Here is a 13,545-nt window from a genome sequence, read left to right on the forward strand (position 1 = left end):
AGTGCTCCTTATAGGAGGAGATTCTTCCTGCCATCTGCTCCAGTTTGACTTCATTATTCCTAAACACAGGTGACCGTAACTGTACACAATGTGATACCAGATGATGCCTGCAATTCAGCGTATAGAATTGCCATCTTTCCACCCCCCTTTCAACAACAGAGTCATCCAACTTGGAAAGCCTGATGCCTTTCCTCCGACCAGCCACTGTTAGCCAGCAGGGTTTGGACTGGAGGTGTGCTTCACAGGGATCATTGTGTGAGCCCAGACTGGTCACCATGGCTGCTATTGTTTGAACAGCAAACAGCCTTTCAGGGAGACGGGCAATGAATCACGTCAGAGTGAAGAAACCTCTATTCCAGATTTATTTTCTTTTAAATCCCACTAACAGAGCTCCAACCACTTCACTAGAGTTTCCTGAAGACCGAAGGGTACACATAAAAACTAATTTCATACTCTTTAGGGCTGTGTAAATTAAACTTTGCTCTGGCCAGTAAGTTAGAGAGTAAAGCTAAGCAACCCATATGCAGATCACCTGCACTTCCATGATTACTTCACAAATAGACAACTGCTGAAAGCAGCTGGAGGCAAATGCAATATATTTGCTAGCAAAACACAAAATGAAACAGTCTGTTTCAGTGCAAAAAAATATATAAATGAGGTTGTAAAGAGAGCTGTTTGGCAAAGAGTAATCAAATAAAATTAAGTATGGTACATTAAGTTGGGCATTTCATGGCATTTCATTTTTTGTCATTAAGAACATCGCTAAAGAGAATTCAATATATTCCATGGCATTACTATGGTATTCTGGAGGATCACAACAAACTTACGTTATGTCTTTAAAAAAGAAAGTGTTACATTATTGGTAAATCCACAGAATTGAAGTTATGTAAAAATAGCATACCTTAAAAATGTGATTGCCAGAACCAAAGTTTGTGCATAAGCGTGTAAAGTGCTGACACCAGTTTTTGCACAGTTGTCAGAAGAGAGAAAGTAGGTGTTATTTTATAATAATCAAAATGTTAATCATGACAATGCATCAATAGCAGGATTCATACTAAAGAAAACTATTCCATGTAAAAAACTTATTTTAAACAATACAAGAATGCAATTACTATTCCGTGGTCACTCATACCTGAAAAGGGATTCTCGTGACAGCCAGATTTCGTTCTGTTTCACAGTCTTCCAAGAGAAAAGCAGCAGCAGTAAAGCAAAGAGGGTCAGAACAGTAATTCTCCACTTATTTAACCGTGTAGACAGCTTTTTTAGACCATGGACAAAGAGGATGCAGTACCCCATACTGGAAAAAAAGGAAAAAAAAGGAAAATGCACCACAAGTTATATTCCAGTACTCTGGTTTATATGCAAGACCATGCATTATTGCATTTATCACACAATTAGAGGGTTTTTTGGACTAATTATATTTTCTGGGCTAACAAATTCCAATTCAACAGCAGTTTTCCTCAAGTCATTACACAATTTCCAAATTAATCTAAATGATAGACCCGGATGCCAGAAGTACAGTAGCGTACATAATACCACCCAGCATAATGGTAGCTTACACCAGCCCACAGAAGGCAGCTGCTTGTCTGAACAGCAAGCTAAGAAAGCACCATGTAATAACAGTAATACTGAGCACTACTGGGGCAGCATGGAAGCGAAAAACATTTTTAGTACAGGGAAGTCTCCAAACAACCACAGCAGTTGCAGCTATTAATTCTAGTTTACAAACTGAGAAGTTGTGGTGGGAGAAAAAGTGTTGTAGCCAATGCCACAGCAGGTGTGAGCGGAAAAAGCCATGTGAAATGGCAGAAGTCCCTGCCTGGGTCTTGCACATCTACATCAGGGAAAGCCCATCCCTTCTAGTGCCGGGTCCAGAAAAGCTGAGATGCACTAGCAGAGCTTCCTCACTGCCCTTACATAAAACCACACACGGTCTTCTCCAGCACCCGGCCTTCCTGCACTTTCATGGCTCTCTGTGAACAACTACTGAGGCATTTTCTAGGAAGTAAACTGCATTTTGAACTGAGGTCTTAATCCTGTATAACTTCAAATCAACTCCGTAATTACTGACCCTAATTCAAGCTTTATGTTAATTCTTCCAGTGACGCCTCTCTGAGCTGGAAATGGGGTGCTTTCGGTTTCTGTACTTAGTATGCCATTAATTCTACTTGGCATTTTTAAAAAGGAATTTCGATTCCTATTGCTTGAGGAATTTCAGTAGCTTATTCATAACTCTTCAATGCAGTTACTTAGCACCTGGTTTAGTTTTAGACTTAAAAGCTATCTTAGTTGAGGTGCTCCCCCACAAAGAAAAAAGGGAGCAGAAGGACCTGGAGTAACACTGGGGCCACCAGTACCCAGGACAAAAGAACAGCGCTCCCCAGACACTGGCACACCTTGAACCCCAGCTGAATCCCACACTTGAACGTAGGCAGGCCGGAGGCAGACAGCTCATCACACCTGCCTGTGCTCCAGCCAGAGATCTACAGGCTTTCCTGATCTATACTAAGACACAGAATAATAGAATCATAGAATAGTCAGGGTTGGAGAGGACCTCAGATCGTCTAGTTCCAACCCCCGTGCCATGGGCAGGGACACCACACACTAAGACTGCTAGGAGGTAAGAAAAACCTACAACACAATTCCTCTGACAGAGGTGACCTTGCGAGTAAGCACATGGTATGGTGAAAGTCAGTCTGGATATCAGAAAAAGAAAAAATCCCATCTTCAAGGAGCTGTGAGTGTGCTTCCCAGCACAATTTCTCTGCCCTCTTGGAGGGCTGGGCACATTGCTATTGCCTGAGCTTCCTGAGGATGGAGAGGGACAAGAATTCTTGCTTTTACTGTGGAATAAGGCGACTCTGTTGTATGTGCTGATAGGCACCAGGCAGCAGTGCCATCTCTGGCACAGTACAGGTGCTGTGTAAATCACAGAGAGGTACAGACATAGGGGGCAAATCCAGAGACAACATCAGATCTGGCAATGATTCAAAACTTCTTCACTGCTGTTTTAGAGTTCTCCTGCTTTTCAGAAGTGGGTGTCAGTATGGTTATTTTATTTAACTGTGCTTGCATTTTGCTGCAACACATTTCTTATGGCACTTGCACTGGTTTTTTCCATGAGTTCTTTTGCACACATATGTTTATTGCACCTACATTAACTGCAAGCATACATTTAGAGCTACAAACCAAGACGCTGGTGCCAAGCAATCCAAGCCTGTATAGCTATTGAACCCTACTTTGTAAAAACTCTGAAAAGCTAATCTCAGTAATAAGCCCTCCCTTTGCAATAAGAAATGCCTCAAAAACCTGCAGATAGTTTTCACTCTGTTATTTTGCCTTTCAGCAATTTTATCCCTCCTTTGGAATTAATTATCTGACGTAAACATTAATTGCTTTAGCACAAGGCCATTTTCAAAGGAATTTCCCTACACCTTCACAGTTTCAAGAACAAGCCTTTTCTAATGGAATTGTGAATACATCCAGAAAACAAAAAAATGCAAACGTCAGTGTCTTGGTATTTATGTCGAACCCTGCCCCGGCTGTTGGGAATGTCTGCCTTAGCAGCAGCACTCAAGTCTGCTTGGCCAGGGCACAGCCAGCACCACGTTTGAGCTTACGCAGCCCCAGGAAAGGTGCTGCTTCCGGGGGTTGTTCTCTGCTATCTGCAGTGCCTTGCCACAAGTCACAGAGAGAGACGTTGGGTGCTACAGAGAATTAAGGGTTCATTTCAGACTGCAGCTCCCATCTCAGCCACACTGACAATGACACTGAAGCAGCACCCAGCTCCACACAGCAATTTCCATCCGAGGCTCCCAAAGCTCTTCCTAAGGGTCTGCTGCAATTTTCCTCTTACAGAGCCTGAAACACGTCAATATGATGTGATTTGCTCTCCTAACAGCAGACAGGCAAACAAAGCAGCGAAGCTGCAGACCAGGGCCGTACCCACAACACAAGCTAGTACACAGTGGAAAACAAGGCATCTTGCTGAAAAGGCCACAGGACTCCCTGCGAGATAAACAGGTAAGTAACCCAAAGGCAGGCTTTACATCCACACTTGGTAAGGCAACAAGACTACAGGATTCAGCAGTAAGTACAAATACAGAGGAGTATGGATTCCCAAATGGCTGCTGGAAGCTAACCCCAGAATCCCAAACTGCAAAGCTGCTAAGAGTAAGGTTAAAGGAGTGATACTAAAGAGGTAGGATTAAAGCATCATTTACACTTTAATAAGAAGGGGGCCTACAAGGATGCTGAAGAGGGACTCTTCGTCAGGGACTGTAGCAATACGACAAGGGACAATGGGTTTAAACTTAAACAGGGGAAGTTCAGGTTAGATATAAGGAAGAAGTTCTTTACTGTTGGGGTGGTGAGGCCCTGGAACGGGTTGCCCAGGGAAGTTGTGGCTGCCCCATCCCTGGCAGTGTTCAAGACCAGGTTGGATAGAGCCTTGGGCAACATGCTCTAGTGTGAGGCATCCCTGCCCATGGTAGGGAGGTTAGAACTAGAAAGTCCTTTCCAACCCAAACTGTTCTATGATTCTAAGATAGAGATAATTGTGACAGCATTACGACTGAGTTTAGTTGTGCCATAATCATAGCCTAACTAGCCTACAGTCCAGGTACCTGTACTATAAACTGCATAGGAGCCCAAAAGAAAGGAAAAGAAGGAAAAGGATCAGGAAGCATAAAGTAGGTCAATACTTTTATTTTCAGAATCTGGTAAATTTGGCTTAAAACTTCAGACAACTTCCTGCCATCAATCACCAAGGACAGGGTGGGGAGGACCCACCCACATTATCTTCCAGTGACATTTCGGTGCAGGTATCAGGCGGAGCCGCACCTTCTCGCATGGCTTTTTTATGCGATGGTCATTGCAAGGCCATTCCCTGGTCAAGGGTAAATGTTACATTCCTGACTGCAGGTCTTTTGCAGTCCAAGGACTCCCAGAAGCGCAGAAAGCACTCACGTGTCCTTTGCTGCCAGGAAAGCATGTGTGTTTGTGATTTCATGCCACAAATTGTTTGCAAGAGAACAACTCCCTGCAACATCCCCAAAGCTATTATCCTTGGTAATTTTTGCATCTCACTTTACATTTCTACCTGAAGGCCAAATAATTATGGCGAAATCAGGGCAAATCCAGTCCCCTCCTTCAGATCCTATGGTCTGCTCTAAGCAAAACAAAAAAGCATCCACACCAATGTATTGAGCATCTGTCAAAAAAGCATAATTATATTAATATTGTTTCCTAGTCCCTAAACCACATAATCCCTCATACCTTACAACACACTAGTTTCATCCAGCACAGAAATTAGCTTTAGTACAGAGACTATGAAGTTTTGAACCAGTCAAGTTCCAAACTTGCTAAAATGGATTTTCTGCAGCAGCAACCTGTCTGACAGCCACTGGACCTGAAGAGCCCCTTCACAGTGCTTCAGCCCTGAGATGCAAGTTCATCGCATTTCCCTTGAGCCCGACATCACCAGGCTTCAGATAAGCCATTTGAAGCTGCCGTGAGTTTTAGGAGTCAGCAGCAGCCCAAGCAGTAGTACCAGGGTGGGAAGAGTCCACGCAGGTGAGACTGCACTTATCTGACTAACTTACCAGGTGACCCTAAGGCAATTCCTCTGTGGTGATCCTGTTATCACCTACAAATACAGAGAACATTTCAAATGCATTAGCTTTCCTTCCCAAAGTGATGGGGAAACCTGAATCCATGTCAAACGTTAGCGCTGGCTCACACATATTCACAGATAAAAATTAAGATATCTCAGAAGGACCTTTCATCAAAGACCTATTTGCCACTTGAAAACCTCTCTTAAGTACTGCATTCCAGACATCGCCATAGCTATCTGCATATGCATCCAGGCAGTAGGGTTGTAGGTTTGGGGTTTGTTTGGGTTTTTTTGTTAACTCTAGCATTTCCTAGGAAGGGAAAGGGAGGGGACCATTTCTCCTGAAGGGCTTTTCTCTTGGCATTGTCATGCCTGTCATGCAAACACTTTTCTGAAATAATCTGTAGTGGAAACAAAACAATGGGAAACAAGCAAAATCCCCAACCCCTGTTATATTTTTAAGTCAGTTTTCCACTGCATAACTGTGAAACTGCTAAGCTTTCTCTTTTTTCCCCTCTGTAGAATAAACAACAGCCTGCTACAGCAACTGTTCCCCACTATGGAAAGTCCATGCCAGCTTGGTCCCTAGGGCCAGATGCAAAGCAGGACCAGAGGAACAGCCTGACAGTAATAGTTTTTCCATCGGCTCACAATGAGCACATTATTACGGGAGAACCTGTGGCTTGAGAAATACAATGATGCTGCAGCGGAGCTTGGCAAGTGGACCAACAAGCCAATAGTTTCATGATTCCTCACATTTCAGACTCCTGTGGTACTAAAGTGGTACCTTAGGCATGTCCTGAATTGCAGTAAGGGGAGGGCTGCATGGGGCAGGCAAAACCCTCTGTGCCTTTGCCATGTGTTTCTGGCAGATCACATGCAGGGAACTGTGCAATAACAAATTTTTGTCTATAATTTCCATGGTTTGTTAATATCATTCCACCTGCAAGGAAGCAAAGAGAGACGAGGCACAAGCAGATGGGAATGAGGTGGCACACAGACCCCATTTCCCATGGTGCACTACATGTATTGCCCACTTAAAACAAGAGCCAAAACAGCAGATACTTAATATTTGCAAACACTTCTTGGATAATCAGATCACAAATTCAATCTTTCCGTTGGCTATTGGCCTCGGGTCCTTTCCCAAGGCAAGGCTGTTACTGACAATGCTTACACACAGCTTCTCTCTCCCTTTACGGATCAGGTTTCTCACAGTTACAAACCACTTGGCTGCATTTGGTTCTTGGCAATGGCATCTAATCAAAGACACATGTGGTTACTGCCATAGCCCAAGATTATTAGGATGTTCTGCTACAGCAATCTGCCAGCATAGGAAACCATCTTACCTCTACCAGCTCTTGAAAAACTGAGGTATGTTCTAATCACACATCTTACTGCATTTTCAGAGTTGTGACTTTGCACAGCACACATTTCCACTCCACAGAGGAGCCTGTGGGCAGAGCAGGCTGAGTGCTGCAATTCAGAGGCACCACACAAGAGGGAACCAGCCTTGACACCAGTGCTGCAGCCCCAGCCTTTTCTAACTCACCCAGGCAGAGCTGTAAACTCAGGAGTTAAAAAGGGTGGAAGAATGCAGAAAAGATGCCTTCCTTACACCTTTTAATGGTTATTTTGGGGATGTGAAATCTTGTGAAGTAGTTTGTTGTTTGTCTGTTTTAAAAAAACCTGATTTAATCTCAACTACATGCACGGGAACTTAGAGTAAATCCATTGATTTCATCAAAGCAGTTACTCTGGATTTCAGAGCTCACCTTAGATAAGAATCCAGATGCATACATACACATATGTATCAGTTAGAAAAAGAGTTGCCCATAAGCAGCCTGTCAAAGCATGGAAGCAATACTGCCCTGTTTAGGGGCTGCTAATGCAACAAAAGGGATTATCTCAAAATGATACTGAGACCAGAAAATGCACTTGGCTTTGACATTTCACCCTGGGGGCTCTTTCTGGACTGCAAGCCTTCTTCTTGATTTCCAGCTCTTATTTAAGATGACTCCCTTTGCCTCCATAAAAACTAACCCTCACTTTCAAGGTGAAGCAAGTTTAACCCTTGTGCGCGTGACTTAAGCTAAATTCATACTCTGCTGCTGCCCTTCCGAGAGTGGGGAGCGCAGCCTTGAGAAAGATGGTGTCTGCTGCCAGGTCCAAATGCTGAACACAAACATTTTATTGTCTCGGATTTATTAGTCCCCCACAAGCTACCTAGCCCCAGTCCCACACATATGTTACCTGGCACAACACGTTTTTCATGCTTCCAGTCCAAGCCAGCCCGTCAATATAGCCTGAGCTGAGGAAACACACTGAGAAGAAGAGCCAAAGCCAGCTGAAATGCAGCTTGCAGGCAGGGCTGTTGCTGCAGGGGAAAAAGGCAGTTCACCCCTGTTAAACTCATCGGCTCTGCTCACACTGCTTTAATGGGGAGTAATTGATTGCAAAAAGCACGCCTGGCATGCCCTGTGGGCTGCTCCTGCCTTACTACACAGTAGTCAGATGTGTAAAGGAGCGTCGGCAAGCAGGGATGGCCAGGGTGGCTCCTTCTGCCCTAAAAAGCGCTCTCAGGCACAGAGCTCCAGTGATGAGCAGTGCTGGCAGGGTAGCAAAGATGCTGTTTTATGAAAAAAGTCAAGTTTTCCAAGGCTGAAGCCATTTCAGGCAAGAATAAAATCTGGACTTTAAAAAAAAGGTTTTCAGCTGGAAAAATGGCATATTTGTATGTGCATGCTAGCTTGCACTGTGGTCATCCAGAAAAGCCAGATACTCAGAAATCAGGATACCCCTGTGACTTGGATCACTTGGATTCAAACCACCGCACCAGGTAAGACTGAGAGTTGGGGGTGCAATAAGTGAGTGCACATGTAGGACTCCAAATTTGGTGTCCCCCAAATTCTCCAGCCAATAAAGCTCAAGTGCTGATATGGAATAAACGCGCTCCACTGGTCCAAATATATTCGGGAAATTGAGAAGTTTACTTTGTACTGCCAAGCTTACTGCTGGATCAAGATGTTCTCTCACAGCTGGTACGAGGCCTAAATTCAACAAGCTACATACTGGCTAATTTGACAGGAATGTAAGCATGAGTCTAGATAAGGTCTGGATAAAATTTCTGCCACCGAGTGATCCAGCAGCCTGTAGATCAGCACTAGCAATCCTGGAAAAATGCTGGTGTGTGGCAGATGGACCTCGGTGTTCCAACTCTCAGATGAATATCTCCCCCAGAGAGGCAGTTGTGGGCTACATCCATCCAGCAGTTCATTTCTGTTATTCTTTTGACTGTAAACTACATCTTAGGTAGAAAAAGTCTTTTGTTTCCAACCTTTTTATTTGAAGTTTCACTACAGTCAGCACACCTTGGCAGAAAGTTTGGGGTTAACTAAAATGTTGTATTTTCCATTGGAAAATGTAGCAAAACTTTCTCAACCAGTTTGGACTAAGAAGGAAAAGCCTGCTGGAACAGTCACGTTTTTGGACTGAATGTCCAAAGGCAAGGAGGATGTGGGATGTGTCTCTGTCACACACAGACAGCCAGCAGCACTCACTATGCATCTCTGGTTCTTCACTGGTACTGAATTTTCGGGACAAAGGGAAAAGTGTTTCTTAAATTGTCTATCTCCCAGTTATGGTGACATGGAATTAGTACCTTTTTTTTTTTTTCTTGGTTACTAGATGTTTTAAGAGACTTCAGGACCACCAACAAGGTATAATGGTTAGTATATAAAATAAATCCTATTGGAAAAAACCAAGCTTGACAGCTCAGAAATATCAGTGTGACAACCAAGGAACTGGCGGTGTACTTACTACTGAGTGTGCTGAATGTGTCAAATTTTCACCAGAATTAAGAGGCCTTTTCCTGGAATAAGGTCTGCAAGTCATAAGTACAAAGACATAGAGAACCATAAACACTGGCAGAATACATCTAATGTGGAAAGGTACCTGATGAGTTAGTGTTAGACTTTGTCCTTGGCTCTAAATTAAAAGCTATGCAGGCCTATATTAAAGACATTTAGACATAATCGGTTAAGTCATCAATATGATTTACCTCCACAAGAAATGGGGTCCTCTAGTTAGAACACGGCATATTTGTAGAAAATGCATGAAGTCTTATTTTCCTTATTAGAGAGAAAATATGGACTAGAAATGAATGATTTCACTAACCTTTGAAAGGTTATTTAACATTTGGACACATTTCCCTTCCCTTTCTTCCAATAAGTCATGTGATTAAAAAAAAATCTGCTTCATTAGCTTTGGAGTCCAAGATTTCTATTCCAACAGATTCCTAGCTGAAAAATTTACAGGTAATATATATACTTTTCATGTTTTTAATTACTATGTGCATTATGGAAAGAAAATATTTTATACATGAAAAATCTGATATAATTCCATGAGGATTCCAAGAAATTCCCCTAAATCTTATATATTTTACTGGGAAAGGGTCTGTATGCTGCAGTTTTAATTATAATACTGTAATAACTTCTGGAATTCTATAGTAGGGACATCATTTCCCATTCAATTTCATCACAAGTCTCAAAAACCGTCATGTAAGAAACTGTTTTCTATTAAATTTCACAAGGTATCTTCTTAAGGGCACCATATTCCCTTGTAAATAAGAATTCCTCTTTTAACCAACATGACCAAGTAGATTATTTCCACGAGATGACATTAACTTAGCGTATTACTATTTTCAAAAGCAATATCCTTACATATCTGTATCATTTTCAAAAGCAGAATAAACGAGTTTGAAGGTTTTCCTTTAATCTAATATATCACAACGAAACCAAAATCTTTCCAGTATAGCTATTAATGCTCGTACTTTACACAAATTCAGCTTTTTCTTGAATCGACTGTACGTGGCCAAAACACAACATGTTTCTCAAAAGCATGTTTTAAATTTAGCTAAAATAATGCAAGACTGCCGTCTAGACCAAACGCGGCATGAGCTAATCTTTTTCAGCTTTGCAGACTCATTTCAGCTTTTATTCCTAGGTCTTTACTGCCTTGTGTCAAAATATATGACACTAGCATCTCAATATTTCTTGCCTGCATTAACAGTGGATGGCAGCTTTGATTTCTCCTAAAAGTCTTTAATAGGGGTGGGCAAGCCTTCAAAAACTAGGAGCATAAGTTTGGATATGCATCTGAAAGGTAGCTGCTTGCAGTGTTTAGCCTTTTTACACGCAGTTAAGTCTCATTAATTAATGAGAACTCTCTCTGTCCCCTTCCAAAAGACAGTGGAGTTAATGTCTCTATTGAACAGATGAGAAAGCAGAACCAGAGTTGCTTGCCTCAGCCAATGTCCCACCTCCAGCCATGAGGCATTTTGCAGACTCATGCTTGAACGAATGCCCTGAAGCAGGGACAGCATCCCGCATGGTGAAGAGGGACCAGGCTGGGGCTGGGGCCTGGCCCACTGTCATCACATAATGCCCTCCCAGCCCTCTCTCAGTGTCCCCAATTACAGGAAATATAATCCAGTTTGCTCCTTCTGAACTTTAGCTGTTCATGGCAGCCGCAAGAACAGCAGCAATAGAGCAAGTTATTGAATTCATGTTTATTTAAGTAAAGGGAACAGGTGTAACTCAGAGTCCATATCCAAATCCCAAACGAATTGTGGATTTATAACTTGAAAGCAGGCAAAAAGCTTAATTATGTTATTGAATTGAGATCAGGGAGCAGATAAATTGGCTCTATGGCGTCAATGGGACTTTCACCACTGACTTTCCAGGGGTCAGGGTTTGACTCCAATTGAAAATAGAAGCTTCTTCTGTAACTCAGATGATCCCTTACAGGATCTGATCTAATACTGAAGGAATTCTGAAAGGTAAACAGGAATCCAGCTCCTGGTGAACTTGTAGCTTCAAATAACATTAAAGAAATGAGTGCCAAAGGAAACTGAAAATACACCACCATCCCGTTACACAACTGGTCTTCAAGAAAACGAAAATAAAGTGGAAAGAATAGCATGCTCCCAGAAAAAAGAAGCACCAGTAAGTCCCATCCTCAAGTGGCTGCCTTGTAAGCAAAGGGACTTTGCTCAGGGATATTCAGGTCCACAAATATCACAGATAATTCCACACCTACTAGTTTTGGTTGTTGTTGTTTTGTGGGGTTTTTTTTTCCTTAATTACAGAAGTTAATAATGTATAGAATTACACTAATTGGAACAAACGCATCAGCACGAAGAATCAAAAATATGCTCTACGCAAATGCAAAAATTCATATGGTCCCTGCTCTGCTATGGCACAGGGAAAGCTTTAACATGTGTTTAGTTCCTAAAAAGTGCAAGCACTTTTTTCTGGATGCTGGCTTTCTTGCAGATTTTGAGATGGATGCTGAAGCAAATGCCATCTTGTATATAGCAGTTATCTCATCTTCTAGTATTGACAATTAGGGTTGCAACATCAACTCTTGATATAGTGAAGAGTCAGTAAAAGAAAAAAGAAATAAAAGAAAATGACAGCAACCCATAATTGCCTGTGTTGGGAAAGAGTAGCTACAACCCACTCATTGCCCAAAAATGGTGCAGGTACCACTGACTTGCCTATTGCTTTCAGCAAATTGGAAATAAGCCATGTAGTAGTGTTTTGGTTGATTTGTTGGTTCATATAAGCTTGTGAAAACAGCTTAAGTTGTCCAGCTACAATACAGCAGCCCTGACAGGAACCACTGCTATATGGGTGACAGTGAAAGATGAGAAAGACGTAGAAATTGCTCTGGTAGGAAAGGTCCGATCCCATGAGGTGAGAGCAACCTCAGCTTTGCTGATATGTCAGTAAGCAGGCAGCTCCTGGACAGCCCACAAGTTTGCATTGCCTCTCCAGTTTCTGCGTGGTGAAGGGCAACACAGAGGACAAGCTAGTGCTCCTAAGCACAGAGAAAATGCTCACAGCTCAGGATAACTGGATGTACATAGTTGTTCTTGATTTTCAAAGAATTAGGCTGTCTGTGGTATTCTGAGGACACTAGCACATAGGCAGTAAGCGTAATTACATCTAGGATTTGAAGAGGAGAAAAAAAATGTAGTGGTTTATGTCTTTCACTGATCCAGCTATTTATTGCGATGTTTCTTTGGAAAATTGTGGCCTAGAGTTGTATCCTGGCCACCACTTCCAAGATACGTATTTCATACCCATAGCCCTCCTGAAAACAAGTTATCCCCTCTTAAGAATAAGAGGACAACAGAAAAATTAAAATTTGAAGTTGAAACGCAATACAAATAGTTTTCCTCTGAAATTTTCCAGGCTAAAGTAATACTATTATTAAAAAATCCTGATTTAAACAAATAAGTGCTTGTAAGCCTCAAATGAAAACTGAATACAAGAAATATTTTCTCCAAATATTACTGTTTTGATAAAGCCAATTAAAGAAAACACTCAACCATTTTGACTTAGCTTATATCCCTCTCCCCTGCAGCACAGCTTGCAGACAGAAGAGGAATTGTTCCAAATACTCATCAATCCCCAGAAGGCAAGGCCCAGCCATATAATTAGACATGAAGCAAAAGGCTTATTCCCTGTTCCTTTCTATTTACAACATCTTTTACATAAATCCTTGGGTCCTTACTTAACTTATATCAAGAAGAAAATGCTTGACATTTTGCCCAGGTAACTACTGTGCAACACCGAATTAGGGCTCCAGGCTGCGACACACATACACAACTGTCACATCCATAAATACTGATAAAAGGCTATTACTTGAAACAGAGATAGAAAAGCACCTTCCAGCATAAGCCCAAACCCGTAGATCACTGAGTTCTCTCTACCTAATTGAGAACTTTTGTCTAAATATAGGTGAACAACCACCTCTGACGTGCTAACTGAGTTTTAGAGAAGGAATGGTAAAGAATAAGAAAAGCCCTTTTCAAGATGTAACATATGAAAACTGCTAAAGGCTGTTCTAAATAAAGAACATGAATG

General features: G+C 42.0%; 1 protein-coding gene across 2 annotated transcripts in view; it reads right to left on the reverse strand.

Annotated features, from left to right (window-relative positions):
* Window positions 1–13,545, reverse strand: part of TMTC1 (transmembrane O-mannosyltransferase targeting cadherins 1) — a 146,400-nt gene that overhangs the window by 47,423 nt on the left and 85,432 nt on the right. For both annotated transcript variants that reach the window (XM_030478263.1, XM_030478262.1), the window contains exon 10: window positions 1,133–1,297. In XM_030478263.1, the coding sequence (XP_030334123.1) occupies window positions 1,133–1,297 (165 nt within the window). The remainder of the gene's footprint in view (window positions 1–1,132; window positions 1,298–13,545) is intronic.

This window comes from Strigops habroptila, chromosome 3 (assembly GCF_004027225.2).
Source record: "Strigops habroptila isolate Jane chromosome 3, bStrHab1.2.pri, whole genome shotgun sequence".
Taxonomy (NCBI): Eukaryota; Metazoa; Chordata; class Aves; order Psittaciformes; family Psittacidae; genus Strigops; species Strigops habroptila.